The following is a 26,821-nucleotide window of genomic DNA, read 5'->3' as shown; positions in this document are numbered from 1 at the left end:
AGGAGGGAGGGCTAGAGGGCAGTGGTGGTTCAGTGGTAGAATACAACAGTGAATAAAACTGTGAAGATGGATTGTTATTTTCACTTTACATGCGAGAAAACTAAGGCTCAGGCAGCGTATAAGTGCTTTATCCAAACAGAGCCATATCAAGCCCAGGTCTCCCGGCAACAGGTACAGTGTTCCTTTTGCAACATCCTGCTGCCTCTTTAAGGGAGTATCAATTCTGGGCTTAATTTCCTTAAGACATTTTTTTGTTTTTAACGTTAAGGACATTTGAAGATAAAAATTATTTGTGTGTAGACTCTTAATTAGAATGTGTCAGGTGAGAAAATTGCACAAGCAGAGCCTTAAACAGGCAGACTGAGTCTAGATTTGCATAGTAAAACTGCCAAATCTGGACCATTTGAGTCTCCTTCAATTGTGATCTAATAGAGTTCTGGGTCTATGTCCTAACACCCACCTATCAAATGACAACAATAACTAATATTTATTGCTATGTAAGTTATATGTAAATGTTGACAGTGATGATAAGGAAGAGGAACACATTATGTTCCAAGCAGTCTGAAATTCTTCACAGGTATTGATTTAATCCTCATATCAACCCTTTGCCTTAGGTACTATTTCACCAAAGAAAAAATTGAGGGTCAGAGAAGGGAAGTGTCTTGCCCAAGATAACATGGGCAGTCTGGCTGCAGAGCCTATGCTTTTAATCATTACATTCTACTCTCTCTGTGGTAGGTATGTGAGGACCTTTCATCAAGTTGGTGACATAGTAAAAGTGACACTAGTTCTTTTTTTATTTTTAATGTTGTTTTGTTTTTGAGACTATACATAGCAAAGTATATACCAATTCAGTTTTCTGCGTGTACAGTTCAGTGACATTGATTACATTCTTTGAGTTGTACCACCATTCTCATCCTCCTTTTCTGAGTTGTTCCTCCCCCATTAACATGAACTTACTGGTCCCTAAGGTTCCTCTAATCTTCTGAGTTGCTGTTGTCACTATGATCCCATATAGGTGGTTCTTAAAAGAACATAATACTCAAGGCAAACTTTTTTTTTACCAGTTAAGCTAAACTATTATTTGGTTTTAAGAAGACTTCAGGGGATGTTTTTGGTTTAAATTTAGAGATTATCTCAGGTCAGTAGTTTCAGGGATTGATCCAGCCCCCATGGCTCCAGAAAGTCTGGAATCTATGACCATTTGAAATTCTGTTCTACATTTTCCCCCTTTTGATCAGGATTCTTCTAGAATTTTTGATCAAAATGTTCAGTCATGGTAACCAAGCACCATCCAGTTCTTCTGGTCTCATGACAAAGGAGGCAGTTGTTTATGGAGGCTGTCAGCTATACGTCCCATGTCCTCCTCCTATTCCTGACTCTCCTTCTGTCTCTGTTGCTCCAGGCGAATAGAGACCAGTTGTCATGCCTTGAATGGCTGTTTGCAAGCTTTTATGACTCCAGGCACTACGCAAGGAACTAGGAGGTAGAACAGAAACACTAAGCACGTTATTAGGCCAGTTAACTGGGGTGTCCCATGAAACCATGGCCCTAAACCTCCAAACCAAGGAACCAAATCCAGTGAGGTTTTTGGTTCATAAGCAGCCCCAGCAGCTACACTTTTTTTTGTTGTTGTTGTTGTTACACATAAATCTATCACACAACTTTTGCCAGTTCAACTTTTTACAGGTGTGATAGTAGTTCTTGATGGTGGTTATCTCTTCTACCTTGTATTGGGAAGTTAAAAATTAATCTAAAGAGCCTCTTCTGAACTGTAAAGATATGGTATTTAGCAGCTCTTGATGCACAGGTTTCTCCCCTCCCCCCCTTTTTGACTATGGTATATTTGGTGAATGGCTATTTGGGGATACTTATACTCTTGGATTGAATTTATCCTTTGGTTTTCCTTCCTCTTGATGTCTGTTCATTTCTTTTAGTCACCTGCAGCCTCTTCTCAAGGTTAATATTAAAAATAAAGACAGGTGAAATGTAAAACAACTTAAGTGGTTGTTAGCAGCTTGGACAAAAGACTCCTGTAAGAGATAAGCTGCTTAAAAGTATTGGATTGGCTTTAATTCCAGTTATTTGTGGTGACTCTCTACTGGTGTTTTTCTTACTTACTTAGGCTGTTGAACAAATCACTAAAAGATTGGGTCCCTTAGGAGTTGAAGGAGACAAACATACAGAACTTACAGATACCCAAGATGTATGTATTGATGTTGGACAAACTCATTAGCCATTTACCTCATTTATAAGGATTATTATGAAAAAATGAGTCACAGAAATCACATTTTCTGACAAGTTAGTTTTGGGTAGCTCTCGCCATCTTGTTCTTCAGAGTTGAATGGCAACATTGAGGAGGTAGAATTTTGGAAACCGTATGAATAGACAGGAAAGGAAGGAGGAAGATGTTTAACCGTAGGATTGAATGTGGAAGATTAGGAGGAAAAAAAGTGAGATGATTGGAGGATTGTGTTTAGAGAAGTTGATGGTTGTTATGGATTGAATTGTGTCCCCCAAAAATGTATGTTAACTTGGCTAGGCCATGATTCCCAGTATTGTGTAATAACCATTTTGTCATCTGATACGATTTTCCTATGTATTATGAATCCTACCTCTGTGATGTTAATGAGGTGGGATTAGAGGCAGTAATGTTAATGAGGCAGGACTCAATCTACAAGATTAGGTTGTATCTTGAATCAGTCTCTTTTGAGATATAAAAAGGAGAGAAGTAAGCAGAGAGACGAGGGAATCTCATAGCACCAAGAAAGTAGTGCCAGGAGCAGAGCGTGTCCTTTGGACCTGGGATCCCTTTGCTGAGAAGCTCCTCAACTGGGGAAGACCGATGACAAGGACCTTCCCCTGGAGCTGGCACCCTGAATTCTGGCTTCTATCCTATTAAACTGTGAGATAATAAATTTCTCTTTGTTAAAGCCGTCTACTTGTGGTATTTCTGTTATAGCAGCACTAGATAACTAAGCCAGTGGTGATATCCCTCAAATATCACTTAAGTTGTCAGCTGTATAATTTGTCACATCCTACTTACTGTGACCAAAAATTGGGAGTTGTAGACCATTAAGATCCATTGTCAGCTGAGCAAGGTCAATGTTGATTATTCAACACGTAGTATGTGTAAGTTGGTTTAAGGGAAATAGCAATCAATCAAAGATTAGGCCCTAAAGGAATTTACATTTGTTAAGAGATTAAGACATGTACATTAGTATGATACAGAGTATGAAGGGATATACCATAGTATCCACAGAAGCAACATTATGTGCCTGGCATGGTGCAGGGGATTGAGCTACAATGGTGAACAATATAGCCATGGCCCCTGCTTTACAGAGTTTACATTGTATTGAGATTACAAAGACAGTAAACATTAAAATAGAGCACAGTTCGGGGTAATTGCAAAGCAGAAAGTCAGTAGGGTTGAATGTTAAGCGGTACTAAGTGACTACCTACTGACTTCAGAGAGGGCTATCCATGAACTTCTGTGTAAGGAGATGGCATTTAATGTCTTGTTGATACCTGCAGACCATGGCTCTATAGCTGTGTGGTTCCTTCACATGGAGGGTGCAGTTCTTTAAAAGCCATGCTTCTGAATCAAACCTCTGATGCACATTTAGCCAGCATTTATTGTATACGTGAATCTGTAGAACTTTTGAAGCTGGAGCTCTCTTTGGATAGGAAACATTGTTAAAATGTTAATAATTATATACGTTTCAGATTTAACTAAAATAAGTTCAAATAATGCCGTACAATACATATGCAGTGCTGCATAGGAAAGTCATAGTTTAAAAAATTATGTGGGAGCAGTATTTTGAAAAGTCCAAACATTTTTGTGCCTTTATTTCAAACTGTTTAGTTTATCAGTATTAGAGGATGGTACTCATGTTACTTGTGGCATCCATGAATGTCACTAACAAAAAAAGTTCATTATTGGTTAAAAAATCAATTTCTAAATAAAACTTTCCTCATCACTTCCAATTCTTACCATTGTCAGAGGAGGTGTGCACATTATGGTTATTAATATTAGTATCTTAAATAAATGCTATTTTTGTGTGTGGGTTATATTTTGTTTTTATCAAAATGTGTGTTTCCTAACAGGATAACATATTTTAGTCCTGGTGTATTATCATTTAGGTTTTATATTATTTGAAGTCTGTTATTCCCATTTCTTGATAAATGTCCCAGGGAGAATTTTTTTATTTTTTATTGTGCTTTAGGTAAAAGTTTACAGCTTAAGTCAATTTCTCATACAGAAATTTATACACACTTTGTTGTGTGACACTAGTTGCAATCCCTGAAATGTGACAGCACACTCCCCCTCTCCACCCCCGGTTTCCCATGTCCATCCAACCATTTCCTGTCTCTTCCTGCCTTCTCATCCTGCCTCCAGACAGGAGCCGCCTTTTTGGTCTCCTGTATCTGCTTAAACTAAGAAACACTCTCTTCATGGGTATTATTTTATGTTTTATAGTCTGGTCTAATCAAGAGTTGCCTTCGGGAATGGTTTTAGTTCTGGGTTAACAGAGTCCGGGGGCTGTGTCTTCCAGAGTTCCTCCAGTCTCAGTCAGACCATTAAATCTGGTCTTTTTATGTGAATCTGAGTTCTGCTCCACACTTTTCTCCTGCTCCATCAGGGACCATCTGTTGTGTTCCCTGTCAGGGCGATCATTGGTAGTAGCCACGCACCATCTAGTCCTTCTGGTCTCAGGCTGATGGAGTCTCTGGTTTATGTGCCCCTTTTGTCTCTTGGACTACTGTTTTCCTTGTATCTTTGGTGTTCTTCATTCTCCTTTGCTCCAGGTGGGTTGGGACCAGTTGATGCATCTCAGATGGCGCTCGCAAGCTTTTAAGACCCCAGACGCCACTAACCAAAGTGGGATGCAGAACATTTTCTTAATAAACTTTGTTATGCCAGTGGACCTATATGTCCCCTGAAAGCATGGTCCCCAGACTGCAGTCCCAGCTACTCTGTCTAGGGAGAATGTTTTGGTTTTGCATTTGAGATAAAAGCATGGAAAGGTTATTATCACTTAACATGGGAGAAAATAATTTGGTATATATATTTTTTTTCTGAAGGAGTATATTGAGAGTACTGTGTCAGTATCTGCTTAAGGGCATGAGTTTTACGTTTGCTGTAGTGTGTGTGGGCACTCAGGAAGGCCTTTATTTCCTCCAGACACAACTACTAACTTGTTTTTAAAGTTACTGAAAAATTCAACTAGGGTTTCTTGATCTTTTTACCACCAAATAACGTTTTTATTTCCCCTGAAATGCCATGTTTTAAAATATTTTGTTATGGGAAATTTTTGAAGAAATCACTTATTTCCCCATTTTTATTCTTCAGAGACGCTTGTGACTGCTAGTGGGAGTCTCTGTTGAGAACAAGATTAAACAGGTGTTACCACACTGAGGTGATAAATTTGAATCCCAAACAGAGACTTTTGACATTTTTCTTAGGTATATAATTAATCATTGTTGTTATATGTTCTGTTTCTGTTAGGCTTTTTAAAATGTTAAAAATAGCTTGTGGGCCCCATGTTGGGAACCACTGACTTATGGACTCCACTGGAGAAGCAAGTACTGTTGTGGAACAAAGGGAAACAAAACAAAAATATTTACAGGGTGGTCCTTTTCCTCTAGAATAGGCTACTGGTTTTTCCTTTTCTGCACAGAAACATCTCCTTAGGCTGTTTAGTTAGTTTTGTGTTGGAGTTACTGTTTTCATTGTTTTTTATCTCTTGTTTTAGGAAGGAAGACTTCAAGAAGTCATTGAAACCCTTCTCTCTTTGGAAAAACAGACCCGTACAGTGAGTAGATTATAGTGAAAACCACAATTACCATTGATTGCACTTGATGTTGTTCCATTAACTTTTAGTGTATTTTCATTCTTACAGGCTTCTGATATGGTGTCGACATCCCGTATCTTAGTTGCGATAGTGAAGATGTGCTATGAGGCTAAAGAATGGGATTTGCTAAATGAAAATATTATGCTTTTGTCAAAAAGACGGAGTCAGTTAAAACAAGTGAGTTCATGATTCCTCAAAAAACAAATACATTTCCACTTTAAGACTTTTAGAAAACTCTTCTATGAATCTGTTAATTTACGGTTAAATCAACATTAGAGCCTTCTAGAGGGTTTTGAAAAGTTCTGCCCATATACTCATAATGCCACAACCTTTTTTATTTGTTTTTTTCTTACAATGTTTATATATTAGCATGCTTTCACAAAATTGTACTTAACATGCTGGTGCAGCTGTGTTCTACGTGTTGCTTCACACCTTCATATTTGTCATTTTAAATGGTTGCATTATTATCTATCATGTTGATAATCTATTATTTATTTAATTATGTCTTTTATTGAACACGTGATATTTAATTCTTTTTTTAAATTGTACTTTAGATGAAAGTTTACAGAACAAACTAGTTTCTCAGTAAACAGTTAGTACCCATATTGTTTTATGACATAGGTTAACAACCCCACAACATGTCAACACTCTCCCTTCTCCATCTTGGGTTCCCTATTATCAGCTTTCCTGTCCCCTCCTGCCTTCTAGTCCTTGCCCCTGGGCTGTTGTGCCCCTTTAGTCTCGTTTTGTTTTATGGGCCTGTCTGATCTTTAGCTGAAGGGTGAACCTCGGGAGCGACTTCGTTACTGAGCTGAAAGGGTGTCTGAGGGCCATACTCTCGCAGTTTCTCCAGTCTCTGTCAGGACAGTAAGTCTGGTCTTTTTTTGTAAGTTAAAATTTTGTTCTGCGTATTTCTCTAGCTCTGTCCGGGACCCTCTATTTTCACCCCTGTTAGAGCAGTCAGTGGTGTGGTAGCCAGACACCATCTAGTCGTAATGAACTCTGTCTAGTGGAGGCTGTGGTAGATGTGGTCCATTAGTACTTTGGACTAATCTTTCCTTTGTATCTTTAGTTTTCTTCATTCTTCCTTGCTCCCTAAGGGGTGAGACCAATGGAGTAGCTTAGATGGCTGCTCACAGGCTTTTAAGACCCCAGATGCTACTCACCAAAGTAGAACATAGAACATTTTCTTTATAAACTGTGTTATGCCAGTTGAGCTAGATGTTCCCTGAGACCATGGTCCCCATAGCCCTCAGCCCAGCAATTCGGTCCCTCAGGGAGTTTGGATGTGTCTGTGGAGTTAACTCATTTTTGAGGCCATTTTTAGATAAATTACTTTGACTACTCATTTGGTTTTAAATTATGTAGTTCTCTTTTGATGTTTTTGTTTAGCTGAATTTTCTTTAATATTTCCTCATTTTTTCTGCTTGAGATACATTTAAATGATCCTCTGTAGAAGTACAGTCTACATTTAACATTTGTATTTTTTCTTTAAAATGCCCTTCCCTAAGTTGTTTCTGGGTTGTTTTTTTTTTTTTTGCTTTCAAATGAAGATAAAACAGAATAGTCATGGAACAAAGACAGGAGATACAGAGTCCTAGTCCAAATCCCTTATTTTATTCATTAGGTTGCTACTAGGGTGAGCTTGGTATTAGGATGAGTTAAATTATTGTAATTGTTTTTTGTTTGTTTGTTTTTTTAAAGACAAATTCACATGCATATAAAAATTAACAGATTTAATTGACTCAATCTAGTACATGTGAATGTAAAATTTATTTAAATGTGCTTTTTGGTGCTCCTGTGGTTTGAGAGACCATCATCTTAATCTGTTTTGCTAAAGAGACTTCTTTTCTGGGGGACAATTGGAAAGGGCTTCTTAGTTAGAAGTCTTGGGGCAGCTTAAGGAGCCCTGATGGCGCAGTGGTTAAGCACTTGGCTGCTAACCGAAAGGTCAGCGGTTTGAACCCACCAGCTGCTGCACGGGAGAGAGTTGTGGCAGTCTGCTTCCCTAAAGATTTACAGCCTTGAAAACCCTGTGGGGCAGTTCTACTCTGTCCTATAGGGTCATTATGAGTTGGAATCAACTTGATGGCAGTAGATTTGGAGGCAACTTGGGTTAAAATAAAAATACATGTTTTATGTAGTATTGGGAGAATTCAAATTACATATCCTAACATACAGATTTAATTTCAAAGAATCATAAAATTTTAGAGGTAGAAGAGGGGACTATTTAACTCTGATGCTTTTCAGATGGAGAAACAGAGATTTATATGTAAGGCTCTTGGAGTGTGAAGAAATGTACACACTATATAGCCCCTGTCCTCAAGTTACCTGTAGTCTAGTAAGGAATATATATCACAAGTAATCATAGTACACCTTTAACAAATGTCTTTAAGATTGAGAAGGTCCCTGGGTGGTACAACTGATTTGTGCCCAGTTACTAACCTAAAGGGTGGTTGTTCAAACCCACCCTGTGACATCTCAAAAGAAAGGCCTGGCAATCTGCTTACATAAAGATTACAGCCAAGAAAATCCTGTGGAGCAGTTCAACTCTTAACTCATGGGGCGCCATGAATCGGAATTGACTCGGCAGCAATAGGTTTGATTTTGGTTAGGACCGATTACAGAAATTACATATACACACTAGGCTATATATGGTTAAGTGTCATAAAAGTAATGAAAGGTACTAGAAATGTGGAAGGAGGAAGACAGGACTTTTAGATTAGGTTTATTAGGGTCAGCTTCTTGAAAAAGTGGGACTTGAGCCAGTCTCACAATTGGCTGATGGCGGAACCAGAACTGGAACTGGATCTGATCCTTCCACTATAACATATTACATCTTCATAGCTATGGAAAATGCTTAGGGACTCAAAATGTCTCTTTTCTTTTCCCATAGTTACTTTTTTTTTTAAAACCAAAACATTTCTTTTTTGCTTTAGCAAACCTAGAAAGTAATGATTTTTCTATATAACCTTTTCCAGATATGCTTAAAATTAATGGTTTCTGATTCACTGTCTGTCACTTGAGCCCAGGGGGTAAGCCTCACTCCAGCCGTAACTTCCCTAATGACCTGCCTACAATTATTTTTTCAGAAAGCAGCAGGATGTTCACTTCTCATCAGAATATTGATAGTGTTTTTTTTTAACCCATCTGATTTCTGTTAACATAATTTTTGCATAGTTTATAGAATTATCAAGTTGATGCCCTTGTAGAAATCATTGTTAGAATTACTTTCAGAGGGATCATGTGTTTTGCGAGATACTGAGTGTCCATGAGCCTTGCATTTACTGAAAGAGTTATATTTTGCAATAAAACCTTGGCTTTCTGGAACCCCTGTGTCTCTAAACAGCCAGTTTTTCACATAGTTAAAAGTTTAACCTGAGCTGCTTAAACATTAAATGTTTTTATGATCTTTCCAAGGCATGCTGTTCACCTCTGCTATCTTAAGCAAAATATACTTAATGTAACTGGATGACTAAGGGTCCTAATTATAATTGTCAATGATTATGAGATGCTGTTTAGAATCTACATTAGGAGTCGGCAAACTATGGGTTGTAGACCAAATTTCGCCTGCCACCCATTTCTGTAGATAAAGTTTTATTGTAACAGAGCCATGCCCATTTGTTTTCATATTGTCTATTGCTGCTTTCACATTACAGTGGCAGAATTGAGTAATTGCCACCAAGACTGTATTGCCTGCAAAGCTTAAATTATTACTGTGTGGCCCTTTACAGGAAAAGTTTGCCAATCCCTGATCTAGATCATAGAATGTTAAAGCTGGAGGGAACTTAACTGAGAATGCAGCCCAGCCCACTTACATTACTTGTGAGGATACTGAGGGCAAGAGAAGCTGTGGCTTTAAATGTCATATTTTATTGAGGTGAGCATGGGTGTCTGTGGCTTCTCCTTTCCACCTAGATAAGTGAACTGTTTTACCTTCAGCTTCTGCCACTGATTCTTTTCTCTTCAGTTACAGTGTCTGCTGGTCATGGATTTACTGCTATCACAGCCACTGTTGAACTCTGCTTTTCTTTTCCCTGTTTTTTCCCCACTTCAGACTGCTGCCACTTCTTTCATGTTTTTCTGCTTGGTTGCCAAAATGCCAGCTAGCCTTCTAATAACATTGCCAGTCAGACCTCTTGCACCTTCTCTTTTGTATAATCACCTCACCAGTGCTGGTGTGTGGCGTAGAGCCTTTGCAACTGAAGTTTTCCTCACCTTTATTCATTTGCTTCTGGGTATTCAGGGCTACTTCTTAGACTTAGGGTGTTGTTGATGTTCTTTTATGGGCATTTCAATATCTGTAGTTGCTTCGAAAAGCCAAATTTGAGCATAACACTTTTGTCAGAATAGTCTTAGGTCTTTTTCTTGTATGAGGAATGAATTTTACTTACAAACTGTTTTCATTATTTTAGGCTGTTGCAAAAATGGTTCAACAGTGCTGTACTTACGTTGAGGAAATCACAGACCTCCCAGTCAAACTTCGATTAATTGATACTCTGCGAATGGTTACAGAAGGAAAGGTAGGTTTTCTGTCGGCATAACTCAAAATGATATGTATTGTCTTATCTGTATTCAAAGATATTTATATATATAGGTATGTGTGGTGTGTGTATAAACATATATATGTAAATATATGAACATATATTTAAGAAGAAATACACGTAATATCCCCTTAATTCCACCAATAATATCTTTGCACATATCCTTTTAGTATCCTTCCGTATGCAAATGAATATGCTTAAGTAATGGCGGTCTTGGTACCCAGATTTTTTTAGGAATTAGTGGTCTTATCCAAAATTTACATACAGTGATAATGAATTAAAGATAAAGTTAACTCTTCACCCTGCCTAGATCTGCTTGAAAAGTCTGTATTTGGGATAGCAAAGATTTGACTCTAATATTTAAATTAATACAGTATTTGGAGTATAAGATTATTTTCACCCTGGCTTACCAGATTCTATTTGTATTTCTTTTTTTTTCTTGTAATCTCATTGTTTTCTTAAAAACGACAGGTGTGAAATGGTGACTGTGGTAGATATGCTTCTTTGTAGGTAGATTTTTGTGGTTTGAGGACAACTTTAGCTTATTCATTGTCTCTTTCTGACTCTCACTTCAGTAAATGTTTATTGAGCACCTGTGTTGTGTTAGTTCCATAATGAGCAAGAAACTAATTTCTCACCTCAGAGATTAATGTACTGGAAGACAAGATCATATAAATAAGTAGTCAGTGTGCACTGCCGTGACAGTAGCAGTGTGCCTACAGTTTCCGTGTAGCACAAAGGTAGGGATTGACTGACTGAGATGCCCAGGGAAGCTTCAAAGAGTAGATGATAGCTGAGCTGATTTTTTAAGAATGAATAAAAATTCTAAAGGGCCAGAGGGTGAGGAGAAGGACATTTTAGACATTGTTGTTACTAGGTGCCATTGAGTTGGCGCCGACTCATAGCGACCTTACGTATAACAAAACAAAATGTTGCCGGGTCATGCGCCATCCCCACAGTCATTGTCATGTTTGAGCCTATTGTTGCAGCCACTGTGTTAGTTTATCTTATTGAGGGTCCCGCTCTTTTTCTCTGACCCTCTACTTCACCAAACATGGTGTCTTTCTCCAGTGATTAGCCTCTCCTGATGACATGTCCAAAGTAAGCAAGACAAAAAGTCTTCAGACATAGAGGAAATTATATATAAAGATACTAAACTAAGAAACACATGATACAGTTAACAAACTGTGTTGTTAGTTGCTGTCAAGTTTGTTCCAGCCATGGCAACCTTAAGTATAACAGAATGAAACGTTGCCAGGTCATGTACCATCCTTATAATCCTTGGTATGTTTGAGCCCATTGTTGTGGCCATTGTGTCAGTCCATCTCATTGAGGGTCTCCCTTGTTTTCACTGACCCTCTACTTGAACAAACGTGATGTATTTCTCCAGCAATTGGTCCCTCCTGATGACACGTCCAAAAGTAAGTGAGACAGAGTCTTTAGATGTAGGGAAAATTATATACAAAGATGCTAAAGTAAGAAATACACGATATATTTAGGCAACTATGTTGTTAGTTGCCGTTGAGTCAGTTCTGATTCATGGCGACCTTATGTTGCCAGGTCATGTACCATTCTCGTGATCGTTACTGTATTTGAACCCGTTGTTGCGGCTATTGTGTCAGTCCATCTCATTGAGGGTGTTTTTCGCTGACCCTCTACTTTAGCAAACATAATGTCCTCTTCTAGTGATTAGTCTTTCCTGATGACATGTCCAAAGTAAGCAAGACAAAGACTCACCATGCTCCCCCTCACTGTAGTTTAGGGAACTGTAAATGGTTTGGTATTACTGGAAATTAAGGTCTCTATGGTTGGGGTGGAATGGAGAGAGAGTTGCTGCAGAGCAGAGGCTGGAGAGATGTTAAGACTAAGCATGAAAATCAGTTTCCTAGACTCCATTAGGTTGTAGGTATATTTTTAATATTTAATTTGTTGGAAATTATAAATTTGCTAACATTACTTATAGCTATAAAAAATGCTAGTGATTCTTAGTATTCAGCAAGACCCATTATTTTTAAAGAAAATAGCTTTGTATTTAAAGATAAATAAGAATTAGAATATTGGCTGGGTTGTAGATATTGAACTACATAGGCTCATTGTAGAGTTTGCTGTTTTTTAAAGAATCAATTTTTTTTTAAAAGCCCTTTTCATTTTCTGTGCCATTTATGTAGCTTGAGGTCGTGTGACTTGTTAAACACAGTAATTTCACATTTAGATTTTCAAAGCAAAACTGCAAAATATGGATAATGTTTTATAGAGACATTTTCTTAAAATTATATTTATAAAACATTTTGTAGCTTTGTTTGTATATGGCAGGTTAAGGGCACAAGGGCTACGAGATAAAATCTGTTATACTTATTTTTGAATGATAGTTCTGCCTTTTTAATTTTAATACTTTCGACAAGCATTTTGACCATGTAAATTTCTCTTATTTATAGATTTATGTTGAAATTGAACGTGCTCGACTGACTAAAACATTAGCAACTATAAAAGAACAAAATGGTGACGTGAAAGAGGCAGCTTGCATTTTACAAGAGTTACAGGTAAGATGCTGCGTTTCGGAGTTTATAACATTTATACTTAGCGATATTTTCTTGTGGAAGTAAATTATCATGGAGCCTTATCAAACTTTTTTTCTAAACCACTAAGAGTGTGCACAATAAAGTGTGGAATTTACTCAAGTACCTGCAAATTGTGTAATTACATTCCAGCTAAATTTAACTGCTAAAAAAGTTTTGATGAAAAGTTGGGATCAATACATTACTCTTGATTTTGTGTTATTATTTAAAAACTTTAATTCTATTTAGAATCTAAATAAAATAGGTTAACTCAGGTACTATGTACTTATGCCTTAGGAATCTGCTGTTAATCATTGGCTTCATTCTTAATTCTTAATATTTGACTGCCGGTTGATTTCTAGGTTAAATTGGTTTAACAACAAAAAATTGCCTCATAATTTACCATGTTTCAGGGTAATCTTTAAGAGAGGCCTCAAAATGAGGCAGCAAAGAGCTGAGAAACCTGAGGAAAGTTATATATTCTCTCACCAGTAAAATATACATGTGAACTATGCTCAGAATTTTGCATATAATTTTAGGGAATTCATACTGTCTCCCTGGAACCTATCAAGGTCCCCACCCTCCCACTAAGTTACATTGATTATTCTAATGTTTCAATCGTGTACAAGTTACCCAATAGCTAAAGGAAAGGAAACAATAACATTCCTGTGAGAGTCTTTGTGCCGTGCATTATCCTCTTTGTTTTTGGTAAAGATATATATGTATAACAAAACATTTGCCATTTTAACATTTTTACATCTACAATTCCGGGACGTTGATCACATTCATCTTGTTGTTTAGCCATCACCACTATCTATTTCAAGAGTTTTCCCATCACCCTTAACAGGAGCTCAGTGTTTCCTGAGCAGTGAGTCCTCCTTTCCTGCTCCACTCCTGGTAACCACTAAATAACTTTTTTTTTTTTTTGGTAACTTTTTGGCAGAAACTAACTTTTTGTATAATGGTCCACATTCTCCCAGTGTGCATGAAGGTTCTTACTGTTTGGTGAGGGTGAATATTTTAACATTAATTCTGTTATAACTCTTAAAAATTACTGAATATTATACACTTATTTGGGCAATTACTCTACTAGGTGGAAACCTATGGATCAATGGAAAAGAAAGAGCGAGTGGAGTTTATTTTGGAACAAATGAGGCTCTGCCTAGCAGTGAAGGATTACATTCGTACCCAGATCATCAGCAAGAAAATTAATACCAAATTTTTCCAGGAAGAAAATACAGAGGTAAGCATATCTCTGACTCCATGTTTACTCTAAAAGTATTCGAAAAAAACCTGTAAAACAATTTATTTTAACTTTTTTTCAGAAATTAAAATTGAAATATTATAACTTAATGATCCAGCTGGATCAACATGAGGGATCTTATTTGTCTATTTGTAAGCACTACAGAGCAATCTATGACACTCCCTGTATACAGGCAGAAAGTGAAAAGTGGCAACAGGTAAGAATATATTCTTGTAATTGACACTGATACTTATTAGGAAGGGTTTGCATTTTTAATTTGTTTTAAAATCATTTTAACTTCAGTTAAGTATATGCAATTGTATCATGGTGCTTTTTATTCAGCGTGTGATGCAGACCAGTTGGGATAGTAGTCTAAATTGTGTAACACTTTTAAACAGTTACAGGCGTACTGTTTAAAATAAGTACAGTGGGTTACCTGTTAACAAAGGTTACAGATAAAGACCCAGCATTACTTGGGAAGTTATTTTACAAAAGCGTGAGTCGATGGCAACTAACAACAGTAATTTTAAGTAGCTTATATATATATATTCAACGTACGTTGTTAATTTGTTAAACAAAATTTTTTTTCTTTATACAGTTGTCAAAAATGAATGTCAGCTCAGGCGGTAGTGCAAAGTAACAAAAATTTATTGTAATGGTTTTATGAAAACTAAATATTACAAGAAACCAAAAAACCAAACCCATTGCCATCGAGTTGATTCTGACTCATAGCAAACCCACAGGACAGAGTAGAACTGCCCCATAGGGTTCCTAAGGAGCAGCTGATGGATTCGAGCTTCTGACCTTTTGGTTAGCAGCCGAGCTCTTAACCACTGCACCACCAGGGCTAAAATATTACAAGGGGACACTATAAAAAAAAGCAACCTGGTAAGATTTTTTTTTCCCCCTAAGACTTTTTGAGTAGAAAATAAAAAATGAATATTATCCCACAATTTTCAGTTCCTGCAGAAGTTTCCATTTTGTTTCATATCTTGTAAATAACATCTTGTATCATACAACTGACTTTTTTAGGCTCTGAAAAGTGTTGTTCTTTATGTTATCCTGGCTCCTTTTGACAATGAACAGTCAGATTTGGTTCACCGAATAAGTGGTGACAAGAAGTTGGAAGAAATTCCCAAATACAAGTAAGTACTTTTGTAATTAGCATAGGGTAAACCTTTTGAAAGAAAAGTGGTTAATCTGAGTGTATGTTTCTTAGTTGGTTGCCGATAGATACATGGAGAGGGTCCTGATTATACTAGAGAATAAAACTATGAGGTAATAAAGTGGTGAAATGTTTTTTAGTATTGCATTAGAAATTAACGTAGTGAGATAAGACACTTCATTCTACACCACTTATCAAGTAGAAATTTTATTTCAAGCCCACTTTAGCAACTTTTGGTTAATTAACCATTTGATAACCATTTGCTACTCAGTTTTGTCATTAGTAGCTTGGGAGTTTGTGATTTTTGGAAATAGGCATTTCTGAAAATCTGTTATGTAAAACACATTTGCTTCACACAATAGCACAATAGACTTTCATTTTTAAAAAACTGTTTTTCATCACTAAGTTTATAGCTGATTATTCCAGAGATTGGCACATGTAACAGGAGAGAGCAGAATGTTAAATAGAAGAAGGCAGTATTCAGAACTACTATGGAAAAATTGATAATGAAGTTAGTAAAATAATCAACTTGTTTTACTAAATAAAAATTTGTAGAAACAGTCTGTTGATTTTAAAAATTTGTTATTACTGTAAAAATGATTGAAATGACAAATGTTTTGTTATATTTATTTTACCACAGTAAAAAAATTCTGTTGTTTTATTAGGTGATGCTTAATTTTTACGGATTTAGAGTATTGATTTTTTTACAATTTACAGGGACCTTTTAAAGCTTTTTACCACAATGGAGTTGATGCGTTGGTCCACACTTGTTGAGGACTATGGAATGGAATTAAGAAAAGGTTCTCGTGAAAGTCCAGCAACTGATGTTTTTGGCTCTACAGAGGAAGGTGAAAAAAGGTGGAAAGACTTGAAGAACAGAGTTGTTGAACATGTAAGAATCTGGCATGATGCAGATGCCAATTTTTATTGTAACTTTAGTGAATTTTGGTTTTTAGAACTATCTTAGAATTAAACTTTAGCAAATTTGAGCATAAACTTTTATTTTTCAAACTTGCTAATCAAATGTTTCTTTCGGATGTTATGTCTTAATTCTTCAGGACTGGTTTTTCCTATCCCCAGTGTAGAAGTGATGTAAATTTGTTGTTCAAATGCTTTATTATATATTCCCCAAAACATATCAGAATTTAACTCATCCATCTTGTCTTTTCGGTTTTTGGCCTTCCAGAAAAGGTAATTTTGTTTTAGTATGCTTCGTTTTGCAAGGATCTCTCGAGAAGCCAAAATTTTATAGCATATAAGCCAGAACGAATTTCCTAAGAATGTGGGGCAGAGGTGGAGAGGGTTTCTAATACCCACATGCTAGTCTTGGAAAGGGATAACATACATTAAACCTGAAATTTGATCTGTGATCTTTTTAGTATCACTACAAATTTAATTATGTCAGCATTCTTTCAGTCACTCAACAAATATTTATTGTGAGCTTACTGTGTGCCAGCCTCCATACAAAGTTCTGGGACACATGGGTGAATAGGACATAGTCTCTACTTTCAAGAACCTTAAAAGTAATAAAAGGGACAGATGTGTTCATAAATAATAAAATCATTGTAGATATTATGGTATAGGTAGATCTAGAATAGATGCGGGGATAGGAGAGTTGGTTGATTCTACCTGGAAGAAGGATCAGGATAGATATATAGGAGTTGATACATGAGGTGAGAGTTCTAAGAGGAGTCTGCAGTTATCAGGAGGACAATGGAGGGCCGTTTGTATTTGGCAGATGGGATAGTATGAGCACAGACACAGAGGCAGAAGACAGCAGGGCATGCTTGGAGAGCTGCAAGAAAAGGGCTCAGTGAGAAATGAAATTGGAAATGTAGAAAGGGGCTGTATAAATTTGTACACCCCGCTCCTAAAATCTTATAACTGAGAGGATAATAATTAGGTTTGTATGTTACAAAGATCCCCCTGGGAGTAGTGTGGACAATGTATTTGGAGAAAAATAAAACTGAAGAAGACTAGATGAGTGAGGGGCTATATGTGCTCGAATTAAGGCTGTAGCCAAGGAATTAGAGACTTGTGAATGGAATGGAATTATTTTAAGGAAGTAAGTCAGTAGAATTTGGCTGTTGATTAGATGTAATACTGAAGGAAAAGTTGAGGGTCTAGCATGACTCAGACTTCCGGAGAGGTTGGTATTGCCATTGATCCTGATAGAGACAGGAGGGAGGTCCACCTTCTTAAAGATGCTAAACAATCATTTTTCTCCCCACTGTTCCCCGTTTTTCTGTATGAATGCTGTTTTATTAATGATTTTAACACTATAATGAAGGGGAGCCTGTATGTCTAACTTTAGCACTGCTTCCAGTGAAAATTGGGTAATTAATTTCAAGTTACCTTTAAGTAGTTGGAATAGTGATAAAGTGGTGAGTGTTTTGAGATGATTTCCAAACAATTTTTGGATTTTAGCCTTTTAAACATTTGTGTCATAATTAGAAAAGCTTAACTTTAAATTCTTGCATTTAGCAAAAATATTTTGGTACAGTTATAATTCTTAACCACTTAATTATGAAGAGTGTATGATTTGACTATATATTTAAAAGGAGTTGTGTTAAGAATTCATAATCACTTAAAGAAAAAAACTGCAGAAACCAAACTATTTGTTTTGTTACTGGAATTTAGAACCAGCTTCATTCCAGTGGTGGCTATAGAGAAATAAAAGCTCTGAATCTGACATTTTAACTAAACCTATTTGGATACGAAAACAAGTGGACTTTTAGCCTCATTGACAACTGTTACGTGTTCTTCCTGTCCTCTGTCCTCCCTAGAATATTAGAATAATGGCCAAATATTATACAAGGATAACAATGAAGAGGATGGCACAGCTTCTGGATCTGTCTGTTGATGTAAGTAGTAAACATTGTTGGAGTTATTTATAGCCATTTTTAATATCAGTCCACTTAGAAAATTTAAGTGAGAAAATCCATTTTGTTTTGTTATTTAATTTTATATTTAGATGATAAAAGTTTCCCAAGCTATCTTAGTACCAAAAAATAGCCTAAACATCATTCATTTAACTTTGTTAGTTTTACATTTGTTAATTTGAAATCCAAGGTATATACTTATATAGTATATGTGGTTCAATTCCTACAAAAAATAAACTGCATAAATAAAAAATGTGAGAAAGACTTGATTGCAGTTCACCTGACAAAGTCCTGGACTTGTTAGAGGAGCATTGTATTCAGGTCTGAGTTTCACGTTGACAAAAAGTGTAATGTACAATGAGATAGGAGTTAACTGAAGTGTACAGTAATGGTCTGAAAAGCCATTTCTGTCACCAGAAAGAGTTGTGACAGTTTAGCTGAAAAAGAAGAATCGTGGAGTGTTAGAGTTAAAAGGATTGATCCTTGGTTAGCTAGTTAGCTCTTCTCATTTGTGGATGTGAGGGTACCAGAGTCCTTAGAAGTAAAGTGCCCGCTCATGGATAAGGAATTGCCAAGTGGCAGAGCATATATTCTAACCTAGCTTTTCTGGAAACACATTAACAGATACTTTACTGCCTTCTAAGGAGTGTGTCAATACTCCCTTTGTAGAAGAGGGAGTAGACCAACTTACTGTTGGAACAGGCTCTTCCCCAGTACCAGCAGCTATATGTTCACAGGGAGGCCCATTCAAACTCAGCATCGACATAAAAATTGACAGTCAGATCAGATTCTATTAATTCCTTAGGCTAGCAGTAAAAATAAGTACATTATTACAGGACAAGTTGCCAACTATTAATAGTGAATTTTAGCCCTGCATGTTCTTGGATTAAGAATTTAGGAAATGGTTTCCTTAAATTTTGTTTATTGCTAGTGTGATTATCGTGTTTGAATCCAACTTGTCTTTCTCTCTTGCAGGAGTCAGAGGCTTTTCTCTCAAATCTAGTAGTTAACAAGACCATCTTCGCTAAAGTAGACAGGTTGGCAGGAATTATCAACTTCCAGAGACCCAAGGATCCAAATAATTTATTAAATGACTGGTCTCAGAAACTGAACTCATTGATGTCGCTAGTTAACAAAACTACACACCTCATAGCCAAAGAGGAGATGATACATAATCTACAATAAGGTCTGGATGCCTTTAGTACTTTTAGAGAAGAGTAAAAATTGAAAGTCGAAAGAAAGACTGTTATCATGGTGTATATGTTGGGTTTTTCCTTCTATTCTCAGTTTCTTTGTCTAAAAATTAAAAGATAGTGAATATGTTTGAGGCCCTTTTTTACCTTAAGTTCCCTTATTTCATTCATTGTTTAACTTTGTGTTGGTAGTTGGTGCAAAAATATAATACCATTTTTATTGTTCGACTCAAGAAATTGTGTCATAACTTACCCAGATATGTTTTTCTATTATTTGACACTTTTTTTAGCTATTACTTGTTTTCATTCAGCTAACAAGCATAATTATAATAAAAGCAGTATGTACACGTTTTTCTTTTTATGGTTACCTCTGTTTTCTGAGCATTTCATTGGGTAGTGATTTGGCAAGTGTTTTTTTAAATAAAATAAATCCTGTTGTAAAGCTGTCAGTTACTAAGTAGAATAAAAAAGCAGCGTGGAATATAACAAGAACATTTGGGGTGGAGTTGTGATTTATGAAGAATTTGTATTTTGGTATTGTGCCAGAAGTATCTAGGCTGAATGTATTAGTGCTCCAGTAGGCTATGGACCTAGTCCCCCCCGCCCCCGGTCAAGCTGGTTTCAATCATAATAGTTTGACTTTTTTTTGTTAACCTCCCTCCCCTGATTTGACCAGTTGCTTACCAAAATCAAATGGCATCATGTTGACACAGGCTGTTAGGTGTTAACTGCTGTCTGTATGGTTAGTGACTTTTTTTGGTTTGGGCTCTTCTATGTGTTTTTCTCTTTTATTGTTTTAAATTTAGCACAGAGAGTTGTTTTTTATAAGACTTTTTGGAGTAAGCCTTATAACAAGCACACTTATGAGTTATTTACCAATTTCTTAGTGTTACAAAAAAGAATCCACTAGCATAGGCATTGACTTATAGGTTTATTACATCATTAATACTCCAAATTTATTGTCTCTCTATAGGAACTTTAGTTCTGTTATATGAAGGCTGGATAACCTGTTTAAAATGCTTTAAAAATGGTAAAAAAGAAAAACTTCAGCCCACCCTCATAGCAAATAATATAATATTAAACTTTTTTTTCACCAAATTAAAACAAATAAAAATAGTTCTACTGTCAAAAGAAACATCTGAGATCAGTTAGTGTGAGCAAATTTGGGAAGTGTTTTTTTATTTGATCTATTTCAGAGAAAATACAAAAATGAAACAGTGTTAGAAGGTTATTTAAAATATTTAAACCAAGAAAGTGTGAGGTCTACTTTTCAAAAAAAAAAACAAATGAAGAGGGGGAAAAAAAACAAGTTAGCATTTTAGAAAACACCATGTCTCATAATTCATTTTCCATTTAATGATCACTAAATTGTCCTAGTTCATGATCCTAGGGCTGGGGACAGTTGTGGGACTTCTATAATACTTATGCTGTGAGTCATTGTGAATAGAGACACATAATATTAAAGTAATCTAATTTTCTTCTTTGGAAACTTAATGCAATGATAACATTAATAACATTAACATCTGTTATCACTTATCTTTAAAAAACTAACCAAAAATATGGCAAGTTCAGAAACATCAGAATTTCACACTAACAGTAAGAATATGGTTTTAATTTTCTTTGGAATGAAAAAGAAAATGAAATAATATTTTTAATTTGTAAATAAAGTTGGAGCTAATTTGAATCTAGCTTCTCATTACCTTCATCTTTCTGGCTACTTACTCCTTTGGATTTGCCGAACCTGGACTATTTGGCCAAATATAATGCTGTAGATCTAATACGCCCCTTCTCTTTGGTCTTTATTTACCACTTTGACTTTCAGATGGAAGTTCTTTGTGTATCCTGATTTGGTGCCATTTGTAACTGTCCCAGTGCCCAAATCTCAGTTGACTTGATTAGCTGTTAATGTACTTCTTGTTTTATTTCTGTCAAACATTAATCGAGCAAGCTTATGAGTTTTTACCAGTTTCTTAGTATTCTTTAAAAGAACCTAAATGAATCCCGTCTTACATTTCAAACTTAAAACTGGCATTCATGGAAAGGATAGAACCCCTTTGTTTTAAATATGGAGAAGATAATACTTGATTCATTAACATTTTTGTTAGTGTACTAACAGCAAGAGAAGCGATGAACCTTTGTGAGGTTTTTTTTTTTTTTAAATATAGCAACTTTACTGAGCCTTTTCCATATAATTTATGTTTTTATTTTAGAGGTCAATCAGTAGTTGTTTCTGTAATTCTCAATTTCCATATACTTGTTGCTAAATCATTGAAAAAAGTTTTCTTTAAAATTATACAGTTTCAATCTTTTGTAAGTGTTAAATGTATGATAAAAGCACATATTTTAAATTGTTTTAAGCTCCTGGATATCGTAGCAATAAAAACACTAATTTATGGGTACTTAAGAAAATTTGGAGAATAAACTCATACTTTAAAAAGGTTACTTCTTTTTTCATTTATCTTACTGTTTAAAACAAAAAGCTATAGATAATATTTTTATCTTTTCAAAATCTTCTGTCATCTCTAAACTTGTTTTTAATTAGCAGGAAAACATTTTAACATGTTTGGTTTCAAAGCCAACTGATTGTCTTTTTTCCCCCAAACTATTTATGATTTGGGTTTGGTGACTTAGGTACTTAAAGTTTATTGTACTCTTAGCCAGTGGTTCTAAACTTAGCGCACATCCGATTTACCTGCAGGTGCAACAGATTGCAGGCCTGATCCGAGAGTTTCTCGTTCAGTAGGTCTGGGTAGGGCCTGAGGATTTTGATTTCTAACAGGTGCTCAGATGATGCTGTGTTGCTGGTCTGCAGCCCATACTTGTAGTAAGCTCTAGAAAAGAACTATGTTGTATTTTTTAAAAATATTTTTATGAAAAAAACCAAACAGTGAACATAGACAGCGGTAAAGTTAGGATTGTGCTGCACTGTAATGCTTATCCAGTGCCAGCTGATTTTCAGTTGATAGATTAGAAAGTCTAGTCTTATACTGCCCCTTGAGATGTTAAGAAATGTTCTCACTTTTTGAGTGAATATTTAAAAAGTTCCTGACTTAATGTATTGAAAGAATTGAATGGCATTTCCTTCACTGAAGATTGCAAAAGTTCCATTATCTTGCTATTTCTTTTATCTCTGTAATATAGATTGGGGATCATGTTTATCTTTGTATCCATCATTTCTGTTACATAGTAGGAATTTAAGTGCTTGTTGAATTAAATTGTTTAACGCATTAATTTTTTTAACTCTTCGTTATCATGCCTCTGTAAATTTGTTTTGGATCCTCACTTCAAACTTTATATTACCCAAAAGGGTTTGTTTCTTTTCTGAGAGTAGGTCCACCCTAAAAAAAAAACATTTAAAGTTTTCTGAAATATTTCCCAAGTTGTAGCTTCCCAGATTTTATTCGTTTCTTCGTGTTTTTCCAAGAGTCTAAAATGCCCTGTTTATAAGACATAGATCAGAGATTCAGCTTTCCTTTATAGTTCTTCCAGTTGCTGTCCCTTGGGCATTTCTAACTTAATTAGAAAGCTGAAGATCCTACCACTTTCTTTTATTTGATTGCTTCTTTAGTGGAAGCTGTGGTGTACCACCCAGATAACCTCCTTCAGGATTGAAGCACTCATTCCTGGGAGTGTTGGTGGCTGATAAATTGCAGCTGAGTCTGCCTTCCCCTCCTGCCCACACTGTGGATGATTGCCTTCAGCTGACAAGAACTGTCTCCCATCCAATCTCTAGTTGATGCCCCCCCACCCCCAAAAAAATTCACTGCTGTCAAGTTGTTTCCCACCCACAGCGACCCTATAGGACAGAACAGAACTGCCCCATAAAGTTTCCAAGGCTATAAATCTGTGGAAGCAGATGGCTAAATCTCTCCCATGGAGCAGCTGATGGGTTCAAACCACTGACCTTTTGGTTAGCAGCTGAGTGCTTTAACCACTGCACCCCCAGGGCTCTTCGACTGCTTGATAACAGGAATATAAAGTACTGGTCTGCTTGCTGCAATTTGGGACAACTCTGAGAGCCATCCCAGCTCCAGAGAATTCCCCCATTAAGATTGACTGAGGCCATTGTTGAAACTACATCATGGTTCAACTTCTCTGCTCAGTCCTGCTTCCTTAACTTGCCCACAGGTGTTGCTCTCCCAGCAAGTCCCAGTAAACTTCCTGTGTGCAAATATCTGTCTGAATCTGCTTCTGGGTAACCGGACCTATGAGCAATTCGTGCCGCAAGTGGTCCGAGAAAGCAGACTACTATGGGGTATGCAGTAGGTTACCGAAGGCCAGTTGACAGTGAAGACCCCCATCACTGGTAATAGAGCATGTATAACCCCTGGCGTGCAGTAGAGATGCAGTTAAAATTAACTGGTGATGAACTAGGATGACCAGTGGAATGGATTGCACAGGCCTTTGAGAAATACTGTGGAAATAGTTAAAAGGATAATGGAATGAATGGCTGTTGCTGAGGGCAATCAGTACTTTGAAGAAAGACAGGATGAATAATCACAGACTGAGGAGGGATGAGTGTGAAAGCCAGAGCCCCTCTCTCCCCTCTGGCAGCATATAAAGAGACTCATCTGCAGTGGAAGAGCATAAAAAGCTTTGAGCATCAGGCCTAGGAATTACAGTAACAGAAGTCCAAGACCAAAAAAAACTAAACCCATTGCCATTGAGTCGATTCCAACTCATAGCGACCCTAGAAGACAGAGTAGAACTGCCCATCGAGCGCCTTGCTGACCTTTGGGTTAGCAGCTGAACTCGTAACCACTACGCCGCCATGGTTTCCAACAGAGGTCCAGAGGAGCTGAATTGTCAACCTCAACAGGTCTTCTAGGCTAATATGAGACTCCTGATAGGATTGAAAAAGGGGAGGATTCTGAGATAAGGGATGAGGACATCTGTACTCAAGAATCCCGAAGCCCTAGGTTCCCCTGAACCCTTTGAGACTATAGAAGTGGCCCACCCCTTGTTAAATGCTACCCTGCTTCCTTCCCTGAAGATGGTACAGAAGCTTCTGCCTTGCAAGTCAATATGAGTACCTGTCTTAGGCTCGGTTCTCTAGAGAGGCAAAACCGGCGAAGCATACATATACATAGATTTATCTCAAAGAAATGGCTCACGCAGTTGTAGAGGCTAGCAAGTCCGAAATCCGTGGGTCAGGCTTCAGGCTGGAGGCTTCTGACTTAACGTAGCTGCAGGGGCTGATGAACCCAAGATCAGCAGGTCAGGTGGCAAGCCACTGGCTCACAGGCTGCAGAGGCTAATGAATCCAAGATAGGTAATATGGCAGGCCAGTGGCTCAAGTCCCAAGAACCGGAGGTCAGATGGTGACTAGCCTAATACAGGATCCAGAGCAAGCAAGTGAATTTTGCCAGGATGTCCATATATATATTAGATGGAGGCCACACCCCTGAGGAAACTCCCCTTAAAAATGATCAGCTGATCACTTCAGATCACATCACGGAGGATGACTACATCATTATATAACTGCCAGACTACATCATTACATAACTTCCAAACCACAGAGAATCATGGCCCAGCCAAGTTGACACACAATCTTAACCATCACAGCACCCTTTCAGGATCTGCTTCCACCTCCCTTCCTATCTACCAGACCAATAACGAGGGTTAAGTTACAAGATAACCTGGCTAGAGAAGTACACTTAAGGATAAAAGGGACTACCTCAGAGGAGCTACAGGGCCTAGCCAGCAAGAGCTAGGAGAATCCGTATGGGATTGGGTCCTGAGGGTGCTGGATCAAGGGAGTAGGAACATAAACTTCGATAAGGAAGAATTTATCAATATAGATGCACTCTCCTGAGATAAAAGATTTAATTCCCTAGCAAGGATCCTGAAAGATGGTGCTAGGATGGCTTTGAGAATTTTAGAGGAAGCAATGACTCACACTAAGTGAAGCAGAAATGCTAAAACTACTGCGGCAAAGGGTGGAAGAAGGATTAAAAGACTCAGAGAAGTGGGCATACTAGAGTGGATGTACTACATAAAGCCAGAAAACGCGTAAGATGACTATGTTCCAGAGGACACATTTATCAGCAATGAGGAAGGCTCTGGTGAGAAATGCCCCTGCATCACCCAGAAGCTGTCTTCTGTAGACCAGTAGCAGATGCAGTTACAAAACTGGGCTCCCTGGTTGCAATGGGTATGATAGGATCCCGAAATGATGGGGATTAGGACACTTAACCATGAGAAACAAGATGGGTACAATAATCATGAGTGGCAAGGTCAGAACGGTAGCAAGAAGGGCCTGACCTACAGAGGGCTATGCAGAGTATTACTGAAACATGGCTTCTCTAGGGGCAAGATAGATGAGCAATCATTAAGGTGTTGCTCTATACAATCAGAAGAAATTAGAAAAACCCCCAAAATAGTCATGATTTCTTGCCCCAGTTCTGGACCTGAGCCAGTTTTCATACCCTGATTGATGGAGAAACTTGATCCCAGGAGAAAGAACCCTGCAACACCACAGCAGTGTACACAGTAATGATTGCACTATGTGTCCCCATAGGGACCTATAGCCATTTACTTGGGTAAGCACACTCTGGGCAAAGGAGGATACTCAAAACATTCCAGGGACTGTTGGACACAGTACCTGAGTTGATAGCCTGGGGCCCAAAGCATCATCATGGCCCCCTTACTTAGGGGTGGAGCATATGGAAGCCAAGTAATAAATGGAGTCCTGGGTCACACCCAGCTCACAGTGTGTTAATGGGTCCATGATCGTTTCCCGATCCCCAAATAGATCACTGAAATGGGCCTACTTGGAGCTGGCAAAACCCCCACATTAGTTCCTTGACCTGTGTGTGGCATAGCAATAACAGCAGGAAAAGCTGTTACACTTTTTTTTTTTTATTGTGTTTTAAGTGAAAGTTTACAATTCAAGTTAGTCTCTCATACAAAAATTTATACATACATTGTTATGTGACCCTAGTTGCTCTCCCTATACTGTGACAGCACATTCCTCCTTTCCACCCTGGATTTCCTGTGTCCATTCAACCAGCTCCTGACCCTCTCTGCCTTCTCATCTCGCCTCTAGACAGGAGTTGCCCATTTAGTCTCGTGTATCTACTTGAGCTAAGCAGCACACTCTTCACGAGTACCATTTTATGTCCCATAGTCCAGTCTAATCTTTGTCTGAAGAGTTGGCCTCAGGAATGGTTTTAGTTTGGGGCTAACAGAGAGTCCGGGGACCATGTCTTCAAGGGTCCCTCCAGTCTCAGTCAAACCATTAAGTTGTTACAGACTATTTTAAATCTTATCCCACTAACCATAAAGCAAATTCCACAGCAACTTCTCCCCTGTCCCTACTGTCAAGGGGGCTGAAAGCCACTGAAATAGGAACTACTAGTGATGAGAGTCATTAGATCAAGTC

At 37.4% G+C, this 26,821-nt stretch overlaps 1 protein-coding gene across 1 annotated transcript in view; it reads left to right on the top strand.

Moving 5' to 3' along the window:
* Positions 1-21,875, top strand: part of PSMD12 (proteasome 26S subunit, non-ATPase 12) — a 25,698-nt gene extending 3,823 nt beyond the window's left edge. The window contains exons 2-11 of the mRNA XM_004374203.2: positions 5,757-5,816; positions 5,904-6,032; positions 10,271-10,378; positions 12,835-12,939; positions 14,048-14,197; positions 14,280-14,414; positions 15,230-15,342; positions 16,080-16,254; positions 18,149-18,226; positions 19,220-21,875. Coding sequence (XP_004374260.1) covers positions 5,757-5,816; positions 5,904-6,032; positions 10,271-10,378; positions 12,835-12,939; positions 14,048-14,197; positions 14,280-14,414; positions 15,230-15,342; positions 16,080-16,254; positions 18,149-18,226; positions 19,220-19,429 — 1,263 coding nt within the window. The 3' untranslated portion in view covers positions 19,430-21,875. The remainder of the gene's footprint in view (positions 1-5,756; positions 5,817-5,903; positions 6,033-10,270; positions 10,379-12,834; positions 12,940-14,047; positions 14,198-14,279; positions 14,415-15,229; positions 15,343-16,079; positions 16,255-18,148; positions 18,227-19,219) is intronic.
* Positions 21,876-26,821: the final 4,946 nt, after the last annotated feature.

Source organism: Trichechus manatus, unplaced genomic scaffold (assembly GCF_000243295.1).
Source record: "Trichechus manatus latirostris isolate Lorelei unplaced genomic scaffold, TriManLat1.0 scaffold00028, whole genome shotgun sequence".
Taxonomy (NCBI): Eukaryota; Metazoa; Chordata; class Mammalia; order Sirenia; family Trichechidae; genus Trichechus; species Trichechus manatus.
The sequence above is the reverse complement of the archived record's forward strand: the minus strand, read 5'-3'. Positions and strand labels throughout refer to the sequence as shown.